The sequence below is a fragment of the Periplaneta americana genome, chromosome 10 (assembly GCF_040183065.1).
Source record: "Periplaneta americana isolate PAMFEO1 chromosome 10, P.americana_PAMFEO1_priV1, whole genome shotgun sequence".
Taxonomy (NCBI): domain Eukaryota; kingdom Metazoa; phylum Arthropoda; class Insecta; order Blattodea; family Blattidae; genus Periplaneta; species Periplaneta americana.
The window spans coordinates 40,743,340-40,766,944 of NC_091126.1; the positions used below are offsets into that span (position 1 = coordinate 40,743,340).

Below are 23,605 nucleotides of genomic sequence, written 5' to 3' on the forward strand. Positions count from 1 at the left end.
CAGCAACTACGCCTGTTTCCATGACAACCTAAAACGATGCAGTGAGGATATTAGTTCTAAATATAAGTTGTTAGACTTTCCACTCGCTGTTGTTGACTTTGAAGATAATTCAGCGAAAAAAGGTGGGATGAAAATCACATGCTAAGCAGTAGTCTGGTTGCCACAATGATTTAAGAAACAAAAAGGAAGATTTTAACAAAAGAAAAAAAGTAAGATTTATGCAAACATCTCAGGGATTTATAGTTTAAGGTGTAAGGTCATTACAATTCTTAACTCTATTTTAGACATTTAACATTATATAATACATTTACAGAACCTGTATGTATTAGGCCTATATAATATATACACGATGAACCGTAAAGTCATTAATTTAAAGGGGTTATTCTTTGAGATATTTCAAACAATAAATTGAATATAATTTTGTTCGTTTTGGCTTCCTTTTGGAGAAAAAAATTGTTTTTTTATATGAAACAGTTCATTACGTGTTTTGGGAAATCCATTGACTTAATTTCCATTATTCACATTCAATGTAAGAGAGCACTATATTTTGAAAACAAATTATTGAAAGAATTTTCATTTTATCCTTTAAATGCGTACAAATTTGATCTGAACAAATGTAACATTTCGTTCTGCAAATAAATTTCAAAATTTTACATTGGTTAGGATCAAATTTCTGCACATTTGAGGATCAAAACTAAAATTCTTCAAAGCATTTATTATCATAATACACTGCTGTCTTAAATTGACAGCATATTTGGAATTAAGTCAATGGCTTTATCAAAACATGCTAGGATATGTGTCATATAAAACATTTTTTCTCTTGAAAAGGAAGCAGAAAGGAGCAAAATTGTATTAAACTTTTTTCTTTGAAATATCTCAAAGAATAACCACCTAAACTTAATTACAGTACTTACAGTTCACTCTGTATATACGTAAAAGATGATTTGGCAGCCTAAAATAAGTTTGTATTATTTTTATTCTCCCAGATAAATTCTGAACGTGGCTCATTGATCTTCAGAAATACTTGTGGTTCAGTCTTTATCAAATTAAAAAAAATAAGTAATTGATTAACTAGCGGACTTACTCGTGTTAATTATGTAAGTCTGTGCGGCTTACAGCTGTTTCGGTGCTTCATCACACCATCCTCAGGACCTACTCAGCTGTGCGACTTACATAATTAACACGAGTAAGTCCGCTAGTTAATCAATTACTTATATTCAAGTGTTAAAAGTAGTGTACGCAAGATTCAAAATGGATAAAAAAAAAATGTTATTTCTTGCATTTGAAAAATTAAAATTCGTTAAAGAGAAAACCCTTTGAACAAAGATGTTAGACCAGACCTGGAGGATTTATGCGTTAGCTTGAATGATCTTCAGATTGCGGTCTCCTTCTACTCCCGCAATTGTGTTCATCGTGGACATAAGAATCGATCAGTGGCGTGCAATGTGTAAGCTACAATTACATTATCTGTTGTAAACATAAAAATAAATATAGTATTTATCTACAATTCTAGGCGAAACACGACTTGCACCCATTGTGAAAGGCACGTCACTGACTCTCTGCTTTGTTTATCGTTCCTATTCATCTATTCGCAGCTGGTTTCTGTGTGAGCGCGAGGGATCTCAGAAGAGAAGCTTACCTCCAGCCCTGCATTAGGCCTTGCATGTTTCAGTTTTCTAAATCAGCGCTTATTTTGGCCCTATGACAATTTAAAGCTCCTCAGGACGAATTTAAATGGACCAGCGCGTGGAGTGGAGCTGTAATCATTTAAACTGACACTCAGCTGTCATTCTTGCAGACTTTTCTCTTCATTATAACTAATAATTTAACTTTTCATTCAGTTCATATTTCGCGCTGTTGTGTAGCAGAAGAATATGTGTGGTAAATCTGTATAGGAAGGAAGGGTACCGATAGTATAGGCCTATATCATATACCTGCTGTATTTTGATACTGGTTTTCTCGATTTTCCAATGTTCAACATTTTGTAACATTCAAAATACTCTAATGAATGCAGTTTTTCTCCAATCTCAGTGAAATTTTGTAAATAAGTTACAAAATCATGCGAAGTAAACAGACACATGTGTTTTTCATCTGCTATGGAAAGTATTCAAATCGCCATGCGTTGAGGAAATGATACGTTTCAAAAAAATTAGGGTGCTATTCATAGACATTTCGCAGCACGCGCTACGAGCGTGCTAAACTAGCCCCGGCTATCCACTGGTTACTAGTACAGAATTAAAATCATATCCTATCGCTAACACTGGTTTATGAATACGAAAAACGCTTATCATCCACCGGAAGCCCGCGCTAAGAATGTCTATGAATACGGCCCTTAAAAATTAACAACTAAGAAGTAAATACATTTTTCTCAAAAAATAATTGGGAAAATAGGAAAAGCACGTGTCATATTTTACATATATCTATCAGGAATAAATTGAATATAAATTTGAAGATAAATTGTGTGAACTTTGAAAATTGAGACAAGTGTAATTCAGTATTTAATAAAACAAAAATTGATTATAAGTAAAATAATTGAAATATCAAAGCGAATATTGTACATATTGATTACACAACTTTTAACACTGTATCACTTCAGAATATGTATGATAGGAACTTTCTTGTGTTAAATTTTAACGTACCTTGTTAACATGTTTCGACCTATTTTGGGTCATCTTCAGAACTGGTCGTTGTTGGTCTTGGCGCCTCTTGTTTCCTGTGAAGGTGCGTTCGTAATGTAGAGTCAAAGAGTATATGTGTTTTGAAATTGAGTTGTGTGTTGAGAATATCGTTGTAGTGTGCTTTCGTGTGTCTGTATATTTCACATTGTTCAGTGTATTGAGTTTTTGGCTTTTTGGTTGGATGTGCAGTATTTCCATGTCTGTGTTGATGTCTCTGTAGGTATAATTGGCATTTGTGATGTGTTCTGCATATGTTACAAAGAACACATCACAGCCATAACAAAATTACAAAAACCTCCACATATGCAGAACACATCACAAATGCCAACCACACCTACAGAGACATCAACACAGACATGGAAATACTGCACATCCAACCAAAAAGCGAAAAACTCAATACACTAGAACAATATGAAATATACAGACACACGAAAACACACCCCAACGATATTCTCAACACACAACTCAATTTCAAAACACATACAATCTTTGACTCTACACTACGAACTCACCCTCACAGGAAACAAGAGGCGCCAAGACCAACAACGATCAGTTCTGAAGATGACCCAAAATAGGTCGAAACATGTTAACAAGCTACGTTAAAATTTAACACAAGAAAGTTCTTATCATACATATTCCGAAACGAAATATTGTGTATTGATTGTCCACATTGTAAGAAATATGTGGTAAAAGTTTCAGATTAATTGGTGTAAAAATGTAGAAGTTAGAAATGTCACATTTCCATAGGCTTAATAGTCTCCTGGTTGAAATGATAATTGCATAGCGGGGGGAAAAAACGTAGACAGCCTTCAAATTACTAAAGAAGTACAGGGACATCATTTTATTTTTACTACCATTTGTGATATTAACCTGGCTATACCTTTGGATCAACGGTTGCTACCCCCTTCCATGACTGGAGTTCGATGGCTTAATATACAAACAAATCACTTTACTAGATATAGGAGGGAAGAAAAGTAGTTCATCCATTTACGTAAACTAGGAAATATCACGCTTTTGAGTTTGATAATTTTCATTACATTTTTGTTTAATCAGAATACAGTACAGTATTAGCAATGAGTGTTTTTACTCACGAACTGAGCTGTCCATACGAACGTATTTATTATGCAGTATATATTATACTGTCTATAGCACATTAGCGTACACTATAGAGAATGAAGTTAAATTGAAAAATAATCATAATATGGATATTTAAACACATTTTTCAAAATGGTGACGGTTCATTTCGATACAGGCTTCAGTTCTAATGTATGTAATTCCAATTACCAGTTTCGTCCTTCGTACTAGTAACTCATGTTGAAATAATTCTGTACCTACTCTGTAAAAGAGTACCTTACGTACTGTAAACTCAATCTTCACTTCTGCTCGATCCGAAAAGATAAAATTACTCAGACATGCTATCTACTGTCCGTCCAAGTGGTTATGTCGCAGGATCGTAAAAAGGAGGGATATCACGCGACAGTTAATTACTAAACGAGGCCCTTTTATTTAAGTTATTTTAAACAGTTGTATGGGTATAATATTACGTAGATGTCGAATTCCTAACAGAAATTAATGTTGTCAGAAAAGAGCTAAAACAGCCCAGCCACTAGCCTTTACAGTGAGGCGAATAGAATCTGGTGGGGAAAACCGGAATGCGACGTAGGCAAATGGATGACAGTACCTGTGCGAAAATGATGCAATATTGAAAGCTCTTTCGTCATTGGAAAACGCGAACATATTTTTGGAAAGTATTGTGACGGTAAGGCTACTATGACTGTATACGCGGTCTTGGATCTGTGTGGAGGACGATTGAACTTCATTAGTAGAAGGGGTGGGAGTGAAGTACATTCAAAAACTCAGGTACATTAAAAATTGAAGTAAAAATAATATTATGTCCCTGTATTTTAAGGTAAAGAAATAAGAAAACATACAACCTGGCAACTCTAGCTGCCGGGAACTTTCTTTTCCAGCACGAACTGTAATTGAATTCAATTCGGCATCTCACATACTCACACTCCTGAACTGCCCAATGCACGTTGGTCTTGCGTACATTTTTTACTAACTTGTCGAACTGGCTTGGCTTGCATTAAGTGTTAGGTAATATGTGAACACAGTGTTATTAACCCTGCACCCAGTGTACAGTAACATGACAAGAATAAACAGACAACTTAATCTACATAATGACATCAATATTTTAATTCTATCTTTCAGTGCCACCTAAAATCACGCCTTTCAGTTTTGCCCGCGACTTAAACGTAGGCGACAGAACAAGTATACAGTGCGTGGTGGTGACGGGGGACTTGCCCCTCAGCTTCGTGTGGCTCAAAGACCACCACGGCAGTCTCGGTTCAACAACGAGCACCCCCGACATTACCACGCGACAGTACGATGACTTCACCAGTACGCTAAGCATAGGGAGCATCACGAGGGCACACAGTGGCAATTACACTTGCCGGGTGAGCAACGCTGCGGCCACCGTCACACACACAGCACAACTCCGAGTCAACGGTAACACAGTCTCACCACTGCCTGCCTGCCTGCCAAATTTTTTCTTGCCTGCCTGCCTACCCGACCCCGGACCTGCTTGTCCCACCCCGTGAACATGGGCGGGTGCGTGTGCGAGTGACTCGTGTTCACATGAGGGTAAGGCTCCAAAACAACTTGACACAACACCTGGCTCCGAGTTCAGCAGTAAGTGATGTCCGCCACGCCACGCCACACTCCATCGCGACACTTGGACAGGAAGGATCAACACACACCGCACATCACAAACACACCTTTCGTTTGGTAGTGGTGCACTAAGGAGAAACCTGCTGGCACACCAACAAATATAAAAGCTGATGTCTCGGCTTCCCCGTCCCCCACCGTATGTGGTACCTAAGAGGTTACGTCCATTTTCGGTTTTTCAACTTCAAAATTTTCTAGAGTTCCTTCAGTGAAGCAGTGTAACCCGGAGTGAGACAAGTGGCCAACAGGCTTGGAGCTCATGCATTCAGTTTCTCTCACAAGCAAACATTCTGATGGGGGCAGATAAAAAAGTTAAATTTTTTCTTCCACCATGTTAATAATGTCAAAATAAATGCTTATACAAATTTTGGCCACTCGACCGCAATTACGAGGGCCGTAAAAAAAATAAGTTCGCCAGGGGCCGCTAACAGAAAAAAAACACATTCCATTCATTCATTCATTCATTCATTCATTCATTCATTCATTCATTTTATTCCACAGATCTTACATGAGTAATGAAGCTTTAAGATGTGGAACAAGTCAAAATTTTACAGTATTGCAATTACAATTTTTACAAATTTTTACAGTTTTACAATTTAGTAATTTTTACAATTTTGTGCAATTTTTTACAATATTTTGGCCAGATGTAGTGAGATGAGGTGAGGTCCGAGGATTCGCCAAAATATTACCCGGACATTGGACAAATTTATTGGAACGGACACAGCAATTGTTGAGCTATTTTTCAACATATTTTCCATCGGAATTGAGATATTCCTTATATCATGAGATCGACAGAGAGAGGTACAGACGCAGTCAAACGCTGCTTCCGGTCTGAGGCGGCTGACTTCTACGATACAAAAATTGATCCCATTGCATGACAAATGTCTCAATTCCGCTGAGGGATAAGTTGACAAATAGCGCAACAATTGCTGTATCTGTTTCAATAAATCTTTCTATGCAATTGTGCTTTTTTTTTCTATAAACGTCCCCAGGGAAAATCACTTTCTAGACGGCCTCGTAATTGCGGTCGAGTGGCCAAAATTTGTATAAGTACTTCTTTTGACATTATTAACATGGTGGAAGAAAAAAAAATAATTTTTTTATCTGCCCCCATCAGAACGTTTGCTTGTCAGCCCCGAACCCTTTGCAAGGACGCGTTTTCGCTGCTTTTTAAATTTCTCCTCCCATTTTCCCTCTCTTTCAATTCAAAATTCACGTTCTTTCTCTGTGGTCCATCTGGCCCGCAGTTAATGTACAAAGTTTCTGTAAAATGATAGTGTCAAAAAGAGCATGGTTTTTCTGAGCACTTGACAATCGTATTATTTTGACACCTTTGTGCAACTACGTGAATGTATCACAATCATGGTGAATTTCTGCGTGAGACATGTTAACGAGATATTTACAAACATACAGTGCTTTCATTTTACTAGGGCCCGCTCGCAGAAGCTCAGTAAAAGCGGCATTCGACAGCGCAGCTGCCCACATGTTGCCCGCAGAGCGGTCGTTTGAGAGTCGTGAACACGCGAAATAAACCAAAGTACCGACAGATTTCTTCAAAGACAATGTTGAAATTTTTTTCATTTGTTACGAGGCAGGCGCTAAAGCGTCCAAATATTTCATTCAAAAATTGCAGCTCTGCTTTCTAAATATTGGCTATTTCTTCTCGTATGATATTTTGTGACGCATTCGATTTGATTTCTTGTCCAATACCAATGCGGTAGTTTTTAATTCGTTCACTATTTTATGGCTCAGACAGGTGGCTCAAACCTAGAAAATCATTAGGTGGCTCAAACCCCGAAAATCATTTCCGAAATTCTACGACACTGAGCACGTGATTGGTTTTCTTAAAGTCGCAAAAAAATTCAAATTATTTTGTCAGTAGTAAATCTTAGAACAATGCCGCTAACAGATATAAACACACAACTGAAACCGCATTGCAGGCATTTCTCAAAACAACTGACCCATCCGTCATGACGCCTTGTCGATGCCTGCCTATTCGGCTTGTGCTTACGTAAATGCCGCCTCCGTATTCCATACAGCAGCGAGCCCAAGCAAATAAACGTACTGTATTATGTTCATAAATGATCACTTAAGACTACTTAATGTTATTAAATTACCCATTTTGGGATAAATTGAACGATTTAACATTTTGTTCATAAAAGCTAGGTTTACACAATTAATTGGCAATTATATCCAGTCGCAACTATTCAGAACAACATTATGCAATCTTACCGAGTTAATTTTAAATTATGAATACATTTTAAAAGTATTAATTATTTGAGTCATTACATATTTTAATCTAATACAATAACTTGTTCACGATCTCCAGCTAACATGAAGAATATGACATTAAATATGCATAATATTTATTACATAATTTGTTGCTGTGTTTTGGTATACTTTTTAGAAAATATTTTAAATGTATTTATATATTCTAACTAAAGTACTTATTTGAGTCATTACATATTTTAATCTAATACAATAACTTGTTCACGATCTCCAGCTAACATGAAGAATATGACATTAAATATGCATATTTATTACATAATTTGTTGCTGTGTTTTAGTATACTTTTTAGAAAATAGTTTTAAATGTATTTATATATTCTAACTAATTAATTTGTGTACTTTAACATATATTATGCAATTTAAGTACAAATAGCTTTGTCTAAAGATGCCCACAATAGGGCGAAAACGTTCATAAGAAAAATAAATGTGTTAACAAAATATTTTTATGTTAACATCGTAATAAGTCAAGACGGAAAGTAAACAAAAAACTGTATTATCTCTTTACCGAGTAAAGTTTTAAAAATGTGATTCACACTCATGTTTTATTTGTGGACTTCAAAATATCGGGACCATTTCGTGAGACATGAATTCTGTTCAACTGATTGTGATATTTCACATAACAAATGAAGTTCAAGCCGCTTTCTTTAACCCCAGTAGTGTGGCAATGCATTGAACAGTGTCAGAACTTGAGTTATAGAGAAAACCCATTCAATGCTAGACCAGATGTGACATCCAACCCTATGATGAAAATCACAGCGGTCCTTCCGTACTTCCACTATTGGCCAACAAATTTTCCACTCTGGTAAAAGCATACACTCTAGTCGAATACAGGAGTGGATTTATTTGAAGTCAGTCCCAAACAAGCCGAAGACAGAAGCTCTCGTGTTTGTTGGCTCGAGTGCAGGAAACAGGGATCAGACTGGGTGCAGTGCTTTGGTATCATCATCAGCCATTTTATTATGTTGTGTTTTTGATGCAGCTTCGGGTTTTTTTTGTTGGTTTTGCATCTTTCAGTCCCTCCAAGGATCTCCCCCTTTTATTTTGAGGACGGTGTGACAGAGGGAATGCGAACGCAGATTATGTGTACAGCAAGCCAAGGAGATCGGCCCTTTAACATCACGTGGCGTAAAGATTCGCAGCCATTGGGCCACGAAAATGGCAACGATGCTCCCTGGATTAACGTTAGCGACTATGCGCCATTTTCTAGCATTCTGACCATAAATACTGTAACGTCTAGTCATAGTGGCAACTATACTTGTGTGGTCGCCAACAAGGCCGGCACTGCCGAGTATACAGCACAACTCTCCGTCACTGGTAACGTATTATAGCGTCGGAAGCACGTGCATGGTTTGTGTTAATTCAGGTGGTGACTATTCTTCCATTTGCTTAAGTTCTGAGCAAATGTTTGGAATAGTACTTTTAAGTATCACTTGTATATGTCCTGCTCATCAGATTTACATTCCTGTAACCTATTTCCTATTCTCTGTCGTTTCCTCCATGTTTCCACGAAGTAATTCCGGCATTTTGACGCATGCTCAAAGACTCACCACTTCCTATTCTATTTCTCCTGAACAATATCCGCTGTGAATCCTTATTGAGGGACAGATAAAGAGTTTTTCTTGACTTTATGCACCACGTTAGCATGACAACATGAGTAGTTATTGTTTTAGTGCATGTTTTCTGCAGCTCTTGGTTTCAGTATGGCTATCAAGAAACACGTTGATTCATGCACATCGATATACAGTTATGTGATTATAGGTATAACACCTCCACAAGTCATTGGTGAGAACTCATTTATTGCAGTTTTCTGTAATATTTATTTTGTAGTTTATATTTTCATGAAATAAATCAACGCCTTGAATTAAAGCCACACTGCTTTTCCTTTAAATGTAGACTATATTAAGCCTACTACTGGAGACGGTAAAATTAGGTCTCGGTTGCAAATTGAATTTAGCTATTACAATAGCTTGAAATACATTCAATAATCTTACAGCTTCGACTTTGTTACCCAATTAGCAAAATATCAATTCTGTCAAAATTTTCAGAATTGAAACACCAATGATTTGAGTAATATGAAGGATTTTTGGCACATTTGCACATGTTATCATTTATTATGAAGCGCTGCACATGGAAGCATAACAATAACAATTTTTCAGAGGGAATATTTTGTAATATAACTAGTCAATTAAAGAAAATTATTGGCAAATAATTACAACGGAACACTTACAGTATCCCAAGTGTCCTATCCTTTCTGTTTGAATTAAATTGTGTTTTATTTCAGAATATTTATTTATATTAAATTAAATTTTTGAAAGCATATTAAATCAGTTTCCTTACTCACAACCAATGAAGTGCACTTATCATATCAAATTACGAGTAATATAACTGTAAACATTTAACATTGCAATAAAACCCTCTTGCAATTGCTTTTTCATATCTGACGATTATTATGACAAAAAAACGTTTCCGTCCTCCAATGATGCATTACTTCGAGTGGACATATTTATGTAAGTTCCCTTGCAGGAATTACATTTAAAATGCAAGTATTCCACTTTCTTCTTAGTGCTTTTTCTGTTTCTTATAAAAATCATATTCATCGTAGTTGTTTTCAAGCCTCATGAATGATGCATATTCTGAAATTATGTCAGTGTATTCATGTAGAGTCGCAATGGTTGTCTTTTTCTGATGCGCCACATTTTGTCAACGAGAACGGGGTCATGAAGTATAAGCTAGTGACCCAGATTCAGATAAATAATCTGTTCTTGCTTCATACATGAGTTACTTCTATGTTATTGTTTGTGGGCTGTAAAAAACAATTGAAATAAATGTGGTATTTCCATTATGTTCTCTACAGACATCTGCGAAGAATTGCAAAGAAAATACAATTTGTCAAAATCAATAATTAGAGGGAAGAGGATTTTCAATTTATTATCGCTGTCTGCCAAAAATATGGACGAATTAGTTTCTGCTATTAGGCCTATATAAGCCCTATAATTTTCTCTTTCCTCGCTAATTTAGGCCTTTCGTATTTACTTAACACTTACAGATAATCTCGTAATTCTTAGACTTCTTCCTTGTAGTGATTTATCGCTAGCTACTTTCACAATATAACTTGTAACCATTCGATCAAAGTGTTCATTCCATTACTATCTACGCTATGCAGTCCTCATTTCTGACATTGCACTCAATACGGTCGTATGTCGAAAATCATGTATTAGCCTACTTTCGTAAATTTTTTGCAATTCTATTTTACTACTTGGATTTATGGAGTTCTAATAATAAAACAGTTAATTATCACAGGTTTTGGTACCTCTTTCTTAAAATATTTTTACAGCAGTATTTTACTGGGAAATAGCATATCTCTACAAATCACGGTTTTCGAATTACATAGTCTCTTCTTGCCTTTTTAACAATTTTGTTCAATGACTTCATTTCATATTTCTCCATTATCTGCAAATTTCTTTTGGTATTTGGTCTAGTTTCTCCAGAGTCTATCTGACAATTTCACAGATGTTTCACGTTTCTGTGAAGATGTTTCTCATACCAAATTGCTTCAAATAAGTAGACGTACTTTCGTGCGTTTATTTTTCATAAATGACTACTTATATAGTTCTGAAGTTTAGTCCTATTGAAGCATAAATAGACCCATGAAACATATTTATTTTTTTTTAATATTGTCTGTTGTATTCAACATCGACTTTCACGAGGCCATGGAAATTTTTACAAGATTTACAAAGATTTTATTGCAAGAAAAATTACATACAATAACAAATATTTTACAATATTATTGTAATACTCGTATATGAATATTCTTCAAAATTCGAAATTGATTAACAATCTCATAGTAAAATAGCCTACATATTACAATTTATTGTATAAATATAATGTAACTGGGTCACACCAAAAAAAAAAAAGCAAGATGCTTATTGTTCTCTGACACCTTATCTAATGTAGATAATGGAATACAGCTATCAAGTTTACGTAGTAGCTTTGTGTGACTATTTCCGTAACATTATAAACACTAATGTAATAATAATTGCAGTCAAACTTTTTGCATGTTACTTCAAATTAAACTCATGTTCCTGGTTGTAAGTACAGATATTTACTTCACCTTCCTGCTGCCATGTCTTCAAAAAGATTCTGCCAAACATCATTGGCTCAGAGTTTGGTATAGTCGGCGCGTTGATTTAATACCCAGTCGAAAGCCTTTATGTTGTGACATGTCTTCTTTGCACGCATCAATACTTGCAATGTCAAGCATTGTTGTCACTTTCTGCTGTAAAGATCGTTCCTAGTTACAATTAAAATTAGTGTTATACTTATTTCAACTCGCGTCAATAAACTCTAGATACGGCAACGGTTTTTCGTACCCCACGTGGAGTTGATATCGGCACGTTAATTTAAAATGTTAACGCATCATTGGTAGACTAACTTACCGCTTCTTGTGACTGAAGCAGCATCTGAGAAGGCCTAATCGATAAAGAAACTCTTATCGTATCTCTTCAAAGGAAAGCGTAGTCTTTGATACCGGCTGGGTATTAATAAAACGCGGGCACTATACTAAATGTGTTATTGTTATGCAGCCATATGCCTGACAGCATGTAATGCACTTTATATTGTAAGATTTGTACGACATAGAAATCATAATCGTGCCTCAAACTGAATAAATTTATTCTGAAAGAAATTAAATACATTCACATTCATAAATGTTGCTCAGAAACACTTATGGCCAGTTTGACCAAGTAATGTTTAATTTTGCTTAACGAATGTTAAATTAACAGTCTGTTTATTTTTAACGCTTTGTTAATCTATTTTCCAATTTGTTCAACATAATTTTGTGTGAGATAACCAACACTTTTAACTACTCAACAGCATTTGGTAATGATTCTACACATATAAGACAATTTTTGATTGGCTAAAATTAATCTTTAAATTCTATATTATAGAGTGAGTCATGAAACTTGCATAAAATGGCAACTTGTTATAGTAGGCCACGCTCCATAAACAAACAGTTGACAAATGAAAGTTGTAGGTGACGTGCTGAATAATAATTACAAAGTAAGGTTATATTTCCTCATTGCTATTATGGATACGAGATACGAAAGAAATAAAATAACACTTATGTATTTAAACAGTCCAAAGTATTTTTTAAATGTTATATTACCAGTCATATGCTAAACATTCCCTACAGAGAGACACAAAATATTAATTTCGCAACTTCTGTTCGAATAGCTGTGGAGACATCGGCCATATTTAACTATCTGTTAAACGAGTTAACTGGCGGAAATCCTACATTTAAAATTAACAAACTGTTAACTGTCTGTTAAACCAAACTGGTGTTGAAAACATACAATTTTATTAATTAACGAACTGTTTAGAGTTTAACAGTCGTTAAATTTTCTAACAATACTTGGAAAAACCGGCCATAACATTTATAAAGAGACTACCAACTTCAGACTCCTATTAACTGAATTACTACTGCGTGTTCAGTTCAAAGTGTGTCATGGCTCGCTGTTTGCCGTCATGTGGCTAGCCGATGAGCCTAGAGAATTCAATCTTCCTACACTTCCGCAGAGGCGTATTATCTGAATGCGAGAGAAGTTGCCTAGCAAGTACGGCGTTCATTCTGAAGTACGCAGAGTCCGTGGATACCCACGGACTCTGGAAGTACGTACCGATACGTGCGGTAACGCCGGTAGTGGCAGGAATGTGAACTGTTTGGAAACACGTACTGAGGTGAGTTTTTTTCTTACTGTCGGGATATGGCGAGAGGGTTAAGACGATTACTTACGTATTTGTTGACATTGACTTGGACGGTCAACATGGACACGGAGCATTTGATTTGTGTTGTGGAATGTTGTGGTATGCAACGGATTATAACAAATACCCTGCGAACAACTTGCCCGCGCAAAACACAGTTCGAAAGAGGTTATGGTGCCACACAGACCGTACAGACCGCCATCTGTTGCTACGACGTTCAAGTTATACCGTACACGTTCTCAAGTTCAGATTGAACGCCTTGATTAATAGGCAACTTCTCTGACATAAAAGCTGAACTCGCTTCAAATCGGTGACTCACAACAGTGACGTCATAACACACTTTGAAATGAACACCCAGTAGTGCACTGAATGTTCATAATAGGTGCTCAGGTTCAAATCCTAGCGAGTCTTAATTTTGAATTTATGGTAAATAATAGCGCTTTGAATAACTCGTTTCAAGGATTTCGCGAATTACATAATTTGTCTTCCATCATTTCATTATTGATACATATCACGACAGACCAATATTATTTGTCTATTTGATCTGTTTTGAGGATTCCCCATATAAATTTTAACTAACAAGAACTCTTATAATTGCGGTCCCAGTTTTTGAATCAGGCTAAACAGTTTGAGGAAAAACAAAAGAATCGTCTTTGTGCCAACACAGTTCTCCTATTCACTTCAGAAATTAAACATGTAATTCCATGTTGTGATAGTTTTGTTATATAATTGTTATTTTTAAAGATATTTATTTGATTACTGTATGAAAAAGCATAAGTTTAAGGATTTTAAAGAGTAAACATTTATTTCAAAACAGTATGTTTATTGAGGCGTCGCTATTGTTGTGAGTCTCATTACTGTTGGGCTTGTTTACAGTGCCTCCTCGCTGGCTGGTGGAGCCCACGGATCGCAGTGTTGTGCAAGGCAATCCAGTAGCCCTGCACTGTCAGGTTGATGGCTTCCCCAAGCCGGCAGTCACTTGGAAACAGGCAGTTGGTGAGTTTATAACGAGCTATTCTGAAGACCAGGGGCGGCTTTCGAAGAGGGACTGCGGAGCTCCCCTGACATTTGTGGCTCTTGTCTCGTTCTATGTTGTGAAATACATTTTCAGTCTTACTACTAAACCGTGTATAGTTTTTATACGAGACTTATGCAGAGTTGAGAGAGAAAACGTTACTAATAAACCGTGAATAAGCTATGGACGTATAAACAAGCTGTAACTATACAATGGGAATTGCTTTGCAGTAGTTATATACACGAAACCCCTTGTTTAAGCGTTGTATATAGGGAAAAAATGGCCGCCCCTCTAACAGCTGTTCGTATCGACTGTCATTTTATGATGATGGATGCCTTGTAACCAAAGAAGAACAAACCAAAGATCATAGAATTATCAGAATAATATTGCTGTAGCTTGTACTCTCTGACCAAAATGTAGTGTGGTAATCGATTAGAGCCAGTTGTACTATCGATACTTAACATGCAACACTAGAGCGCTCTACCGGATGCAATAGAGAACCTCAGATATTCTATTACCTTTCGTAACGAAGTAATGACGAAACTATGACGTAGCTGTGTAATAGTTGTACTGTTATACACGACGTATGTAGTGATTATTAGTAAGGAATTTACACACGACGTATAAACGAGCTACTCATTGTATAAGTATAAGACAGTTAAACGTGTGTATATAGAGTTTTTATTAGTAAGACCGTTACAGTCTTACTAATAAACCGTGTATAGTTTTTATACTAGACTTATGCAGAATTGAGACAGAAAACGTTACTAATAAACCGTGAATAAGCTATGGACGTATAAACAAGCTGTAACTATACAATGGGAATTGCTTTGCAGTAGTTATATACACGAAACCCCTTGTTTAAGCGTTGTATATAGGGAAAAAAATGGCCACCCCTCTAACAGCTGTTCGTATCGACTGTCATTTTATGATTATGGTTACCTTGTAACCGTGCGTTTTTTTTAAAGCGCTTCAGTAAAGCGCTTCATGCCTTTGCTGCAGCAAAATGAGGGTCGAAAAAAAACGTAAGTAGGCCAACTGACTGCAAAATGGTGGACAATTAATATTGGCTTCTATTTCTGCCGTAATAAATTTAACCCTAAAAGAACCAAACATGTTAAATAATTTCGACTTCCATGATAATGACATGGAATTATTATTACTAGACGATTTTGACAATAATAAACGTTGCAAAAGACCAAAACACACATTCCGCCATGATGGATCGTGCAGCAAATGTAATAAAAGAACGGTCTTGTTGCAGCACTTTACGTCTTGCTTAAAAAAAAAACCGCACGGTAACTGCAGAAGAACAAACCAAAGATCATAGAATTATTAGAATAATATTGCTGTAGCTTGTACTCTTTGACCAAAATGTAGTATGGTAATCGATTAGAGCCAGTTGTACTATCGATATTTCACACTCCACACTAGAGCGCTCTGCCGGATGCAACAAAGAACCTCAGATATTCTATTACCTTTCGTAACGAAGTAATGACGAAACTATGACGTAGCTGTGTAACAGCTGTACTGTTATACACTACGTATGTAGTGATTATTAGTAAGGAATTTACACACGACTTATAAACAAGCTACTCATAGTATAAGTATAAGACAGTTAAACGTCTGCATATAGAGTTTTTATTAGTAAGACCGTTATTATACAGTCTCTATTTAGCGGCTCGAATTAAAAAAAAATTCGCTCTCAATGACATGCACGCAATCGTTTGTGAAGTCACTTCCTCCCCTGGTGCTGCCAGAGCGACAAGGGTGAAGCCACTTCCTCCCCTGGAGCTGCCAGTCTCGTCTCGGATGCTTTGCACGTTAGTTTTGCCACCCTCCCTGCTGCCCCTTGCCCCGAAACCAGAGTTTCCAGGCGCTGCAAAATTTGCAGCAGTTTGTCAGTAGCGCGCAGTTTTAAATACATTTTCTTTAATGTTGTGAGTATAACAAGTGCAACAATGTTTAATTCTGTATAATATTTACACTCTATTCAGTTTAGTACCTTAACAATTCAGGAGAAATGTGAAATTAAGTGCCCATCGGTTGAATCTCATAATGGAAAGAGCCACTAAACAAAATACAAATGCTCGCATATTTTTTTTTTTTTTTATAATTTATCCAGTATCCCTACTTTCTTCTCTCGACCTCCACACAGTCTGTATTAGATTAATGTGTTTCAAAGACAATTCCATCAGCTGGGGCAACAAGATGGAGTTTTAAAATAAGAAGAGTAAATTTTGTTCATGAGAAGAAGGAGCCATTGCTAGAATGTTTTCAAACTATAATGGAATCTGAAACATCTAACATCACAATAAATGAGGCAAGCGCCCTAGTGCGTACTCTTGAATATCCTGAATTCAATTTCTGGCTCAGTTATATTTTTCATTTATTGATGTATCATGTATGCAAATCTGCATATAAAAATTAAATTATGGTTTATTTAACGACACTCGCAACAGCAGGGGTTATATCAGCGTCGCCGGTGTGCCAGAATTTTGTCGCAGGATTCTTTTAAATGCCAGTAAATCTACTAACATGAGCCTTCTCATTTAAACATAACTTACAAGATAAGACGTATGGAACTAATCTTTAAATAAAGTAAGTTTCTTTGTTTATTTTTGTATGCAGCCCCTCTTAATTCAATACGAGCCGCCACTGCTGAAGACAATTCTATATCATTTTTGTCTTATTTATTTGTCACCTCATTTCTTATTGTAAACAAATATACTAGTAATAAAACGAGCATGTTGTAATTAAGACGATATTTCAAAGTTTTGACTAAGATAATGATCTTCAGCATATTGTAAGGAAAAGAAGTTTAATCCGTACCTAAGCGATGAGGAATATCTTGACATGTCCGTCATACTCGTGGACGATTTTAACTTGGAATTGATGGTTAATGATAACTCTCAATTTGTAAACATCATGAGAGTTATCTTTGGGCTACAGCTGGCATCATCCAAAGAACCAACCACTCTCGGCTGATCCTGTAGGCTATAGATATTATGATCTACGTGGGACATTTGGAAGGACTTAGATGCACTGGCCATATCTTATAACGGGTTTCTCACGTACGACGCAACTCCAGATCTCCGGCGTTGCTCGGAAAGCATTAGCTTGGCAGGAAGGCAGCACTCACCGACTGCGCAGCTGGCGGCCTCCTCCGTTTCTCGTAACGAGATTAGTCTTGCCAGCGCCTTAGCTGTGAACAGTGCGTATGACCCAGCCTAGTTCAATTTCGTTTCCTGTGTGATTGAGTACACGTTTGTTCATTTTATTGTGTGTAGTTTCGTTCACTATGTTATACACTAGGGAGAAAAGAGTATTTATTGTGTTAAACAATACAAGAACAGAATCGTATGTGAATGTCAGCTTGCTTTTACACAGATATTTCCCGGCGTACATGTTCCCAATAAATCGACGATATGCAGATCACTAGAAAACTTTTAAGAGACTGTATCCGTCTTAAACCTAAAGAAACTAGAAAACCAAGCCTTCTAACCGAGGAAAAATCAGACGAGATAGGAGCGGCTTAGAAAGAGGTTCGAGGAAATCATTTCAGTGATTGTGATCTTAACAATTTCGGCAGCTGAAGTTCGTGAAGTGTTTAATAACGTATTCAAAAAGCACCAGGCTTCTCTAGCAGCAGAGGGATGTCATTTTGAGCACCTTCTGTAAATAAAGGTAAGCTTAATCTAGTCACATTACTTCTTACTTTACGTACAACTCAGGGGAGACAAGCCGGGCCGTGACGCGGCAACTGTGCTACGCGTGTGCGGTAGACGTGCTGTGGGTGATGTGGGCAGGCGATTGCGTCGTACGTGATAAACCCTGCACTATTCCTACTTTCGCCCATTACTCGCGGTCCAAGAATTTATTCTAAGTCTACCTGTATAAGCTGTCACTAAGAATAACGAAACGAAATAATTTATAATCCACAGTAATCATGGACTTCATTTATTATACAGCACCAGACGTTTAACAAGCTTCCAGCATAGCACAGCTTTGCTCCGGAACTTTTTCTTCTTCAACTTCAAGATATGGACCTGTTGGTTCATCCCTACATATCTCTTGCTATTTTTATTTTTCTACAAGAAACCTAATTCAAATTTATGTTTTGAATATGGTATTCTACTCCGCGAATCGAAGCTCTTTTACTCTGACCTCTGTTCAAGTTCTCCTCTTTGTGACTGCCCGATTTATTTATTTATTTATTTATTTATTTATTTATTTATTTATTTATTTATTTATTTATTTATTTATTTATTTATTTATTTATTTATTTATTTATTTATTTATTTGTTCGTTCGTTCGTTCGTTCATTTATTGATTTATTTGGGGAAAATTGAGTTTATTGGTAAATTGAGTTTATTATTTACCTTCATAGTAGCTACCCAAGCTTTTTCTGAGCGAATCTGAAGAGAATGCTGCCTTAACGTCCTTAGACGTCCCTAAATTCCGGGTTGTCACTTCCCAAATATTTGCCCTTTTTGAACTCCACAGTCTGTTTTCTTTGTATATAATGATGTACAGTCCACACTTGTGGAGTAACGGCTAGCGCGTCTGGCTGCGAAACCAGGTGTCCCGGGTTCGATTCCCGGTCGGGGCAAGTTACCTGGTTAGGTTTTTCCCAGGTTTTCCCTCAACCCAATATGAGCAAATGCTGGGTAACTTTCGGTGCTGAACCTCGGGACTCATTTCACCGGCATTATCACCTTCATCTCATTCAGACGCTAAATAACCTAAGATATTGATAAAGCGTCGTAAAATAACTTACTAAAATTTAAAAGAAGATATACAACCTTAGACAAAAAAAAATTACCGCTCTACTGTAGCGTGAATTTGTCTAAGTCCACTTCTGACAGCGCATGGTTCACGTGACAGAAGAAAGAATGTTTATTTTGCACCTATTTTACTCCTTGAATATATTTTCGTTATAGATTATTCATAACACTTGACCTATATACAGATAGAAAAAGCAACAAACAAAAACAAAGGAAAAGACAGCAAAGTCGAGCGTAAGGACTTCCTTCACTTGTAAGCCTAAAGGCTGGTTCACAATAAAGCGGGAACGAGAACCAGAATGAAAACGAGAAGCAGAGGACGTGAATATGAAAATTTTTTATTCACAATAAACCGAGAATGTAGACGACTATGCATAACGTTATGCATGTCAATAACAATATGTAAAGTCGATATTACGCATTCTGATGTTATTTGTGTATAATTGACCAATGACGTTCTCTCATGAGTACAAGGCTGCCAACATAAACACAGGTTAACCAACTTCGAAATTTCAACTGAAACATTTGATTAGGTACGGTACTATAAATATGCCCATGCATCTTTATTATCACAACCTATTTTAAGTCTACCATAACGTAAAATAATTAGAGAAGGAACATTTGTAATAGAACAAAAATGAACACAACAATAGTTATTGAATTGAAGCATGAATATGTAGTGTGTAATACAACCAATACAGTAATAAAATATGATTCACTTACGATCGGTATTCAAAGACGTAGCTATTGAAAGCCACTTATTCTCCTTCATTTTCTCATCTTTATAAGAGGCGCGCCGCTTATCGTAAACGTGAGGATTTTCCTCAACACTCAATATTAGAATCTCATCAAATAAATCTTGCTCCATGATGCACAGCTCAGAACAAAATAATGTATAGGTTATGTCACGGTCTTCTTGCTACAAAATATACGCCGACAAAATAGCTTTTAGATGGCAATAGAATGAATCTAGTTGGTTGTGATCGGAAACGTGAACGCCAAAGTTGAAACTTGGCCAACTCTCCGTTCCCGATCCCGGGCTCCGGCAAGCTTTTCGTTAATTGTGAATGCTCACATTTAAATGTACACATTTTAACAATTTTACCGTTTTCGTTTTCGTTTTCGTTCCGATTCTCGTTTCCGGTTTATTGTGAACCAGCCTTAAGTTGCCACGGAATCACCTGTACTTCGCGTATGGCAGCCTGTCATTTTTTGTCTAAGTCTGTACAAGGTTCTGCCAGCCGGACCTGAATATACGAGATTCGTAGTGAAGCTTTTGCGTTCCCCTCCTTTTCCAGCCAGACTTTGGGCCGACTTTGGTGTAATTTTGTCACTTCAGATTTTCCCAATCATGTTGTTCTCTGTTTCACCAACGTAGGTACGGAGCCGGGTGAATACCGCGACCTGAGCTACCGCAACCAACGAATCCACAGTTTAGAGAACGGTTCACTCATCATCTCAAGGGCTGGCCAAGAGCACGAAGGATATTACTTGTGCCAGGCGGGGAATGGAATCGGCCCAGGACTCAGTAAAGTAATTCTGCTCACAGTGCATGGTAAGTGTACGTATTTGCACGTGCTCCAACGTGCCAGCAAATGAGAGCTCTCCACTCAATTATGTAGTTTTTACTTGCAATTTTAGCTGGACCTCGATTCAAAGTACGAACACGGCAAGAAATGGCGCGGAAAGGAGAAACGGTACATCTCAGGTGTGAAGTGGAGGGCGATCAACCTATGGACATCACGTGGAAGGCAAAAGGAAGTCGGGTTGAATCAGAATATGAAATGAGGTATTGTTACTTTTAATTTTGATGTATTGTGCATTCAGTTATTTATTCCCTTGTACAAGAATTGAGAGACGTATATTTTATAACCTGCTGACATCAACCGACTTTACAAATGAGTTGCCTAGAAGCAAAGTCAGCAATCTCCACTTTCGACAATTTTACAGTAGAAGCAAAAAACATTTTGAGGTGTTCACTGAACGACAATTCCATCAAAAGCTATTTTCATATGTAAATAGACATCGGAAAAGCAATTTTACATAGTATCTTTACTTCAAAGTAACTGTGGAACAATATATTACAGCTTTTCATACGGAGATTGCTGTTTTTGCTTCCCAGATGTGGATATTATAGTCTTTGCATGTAAGATTAGGAATATTACCAGGTTTTATTGTAGATTTCAGACGTCATGTGTAATTATCAAATTTAATTATGGATTATAAACATTATTTTAGGGATAACAAAGCATACAAATATTTCTTTCACAATATTCAACATTAGAAAAGTCTTATTGTTCATCTTGCTACACACACAATTCTGGAGATTCTTCCATGAGTTCACACGCACAGCCATTAGTTCTACCTGATTAGATAAGTGCATTGCATCAACATTGTCAATCAGTGGCTTGTAAAAATCCAATTTTGCGTTCTGACGCCAGTTCTCACTGAAGTGGATTTGAAGTAGTCGTTTGACAGAAATTTTCTTAGGATGCACAAGATTTTCTTGTAGAGGTGGAATGCGTTTTGGAACCATTTGAGTAACATGAGTTTCTTTTTTTGTTATTTATTTAAAGCAGCCTGTGTCATGCATGTAAAAGTTTTCACCTCTCACCAGGATATTGCGATTATTGTTGGTAGATCTCTTGAGAATGTTTCTCTATGCCATTCATTTTACTGGAAATTTTATGATAGCTGTCTTCATTAAAACAAAGTAATTTAGTTTACTTTTACCTCAGAGAAATATAACTGACACTGTAATAACCATAATAACAATGAGAAAAAGGAAAGAAGACAGCTGACGGTCACGTGACCACATGGGATTCTCTGATTGGCCAAGGTAGACATTGCTTTGCTTCTCAGATTGTCAAATTTGAGCATGGAGATTGCTGCCTTTGCTTCTAACCCCGGTTTTCAATATGAAAATTAAACCATTTACAGCTGCTTTTGCTTCACATAACCTATGGAGATTGCTAGAAAATACCAAGGAGAATCCAATGCTGCCATAATATAAGTTTCTAAAAAAAAGTGGAGATTGCTGACTTTGCTTCTAGGCACCTCAAATATAGGTTTAACTGCACACCAAGTACGGAAGGAAGGACTCAAGGGTTATGATCTGTGGGTATTGCACGCAAATTTCGCGAGCGCGAAGCCCTGCTGGTCCAGGTTGTCACCAAATTCGAAACACGTTCAAGAAGTCGCGCACAATAACTTGACGCCCAGATTTCGACCATATTCGAGTCCGATCATGTTGGAAAGATTTCACAGGGTGACGAGATGATCGTGGAATATGGTGTGCAGTGACTTCGAAGAGAATAATCGGGCACATATATTTTCACGACACAGTTGATTCGCTTCATTGTGTTAATTGAATACTCACCCTTTCTTAAAAAATTAACCGAGGAAAAAAAAATACGGGTTGTTTATGCAAGACCATGACACAGCTTATACAGCTCGTCTATCTATAAAACACTAGGAGAGTTACTTGTTATTCAAATGATGAACAATTAGCCCTCGCGTTTTCCAGACCTAAATCCTTGATACTCTTATTTCTGGAGCACACTCAAAACGTGTACTACACTAAAAACCCGCACATCTTACAAGGGAAAGCTTTCGGCTCTAACAGGAATTTCGTATCCAAAATTTGTATACAGGCCCATCTTTACATCTCTGTAAAGCTCCCAAAAGCATTCGTTTGTGTAATGTGTGGTTTGTTTGTTAGAGCACTGCACAAGTTGAGGGGTGGGGAGAGTACTGCACAAGGTAAGGGGATGGGACACCTTACCCGTAAGCCTAGCCTAGCCTAGAAGCTATTGCGACTAGTAAAATGTCTAGAGCCCATTTAAGAACCTTTTTTCTCCAACGTTCTGTCTGAAAATATTGCAGCTAATCAAAAATGTACACTTTTATGTGAGTCATTGAATGCGCACAAGGACACACTCTTAATAAATGAATTATTCCAAGGCTAAGACATGGAATGTATGATCATTCCAACTAAAAAAAACTAAATATTTCCAGCCTCTGGATATCTATTTCCTTAGACAATACAAAATATATGCCCGGAGGATAACAGATTGCATAAGGACTCTTGCTGAGAATCCAGAACTTAAATCAGGAATTCGAGTGTTTATACTGAAAATGCACTCTGTTATTCATAACCAGTTGTCTGCTCCAGTATACCGCCCTATGCTTCAGTATTCCTGGCAGTCAGCTGGTTACGTGAATCGTGAACAAGTCTCGGACTTCAAAAATGTAATTCAGGTAGCATTCGATTTTTGAGCACTGGAGTGTGGTTCAGAAGATTGTTCAGGTGTTGCTTCTGTGTGTTATGCTTATTGCTGTGCTCCATGC

At 36.9% G+C, this 23,605-nt stretch overlaps 1 protein-coding gene across 1 annotated transcript in view; it reads left to right on the forward strand.

Annotated features, from left to right (window-relative positions):
• The window catches only part of LOC138707358 (cell adhesion molecule Dscam2-like), a 1,214,496-nt gene that overhangs the window by 1,091,813 nt on the left and 99,078 nt on the right, over positions 1–23,605 (forward strand). The window contains exons 11-14 of the mRNA XM_069836640.1: positions 8,708–9,007; positions 14,330–14,449; positions 20,634–20,810; positions 20,897–21,044. Coding sequence (XP_069692741.1) covers positions 8,708–9,007; positions 14,330–14,449; positions 20,634–20,810; positions 20,897–21,044 — 745 coding nt within the window. The remainder of the gene's footprint in view (positions 1–8,707; positions 9,008–14,329; positions 14,450–20,633; positions 20,811–20,896; positions 21,045–23,605) is intronic.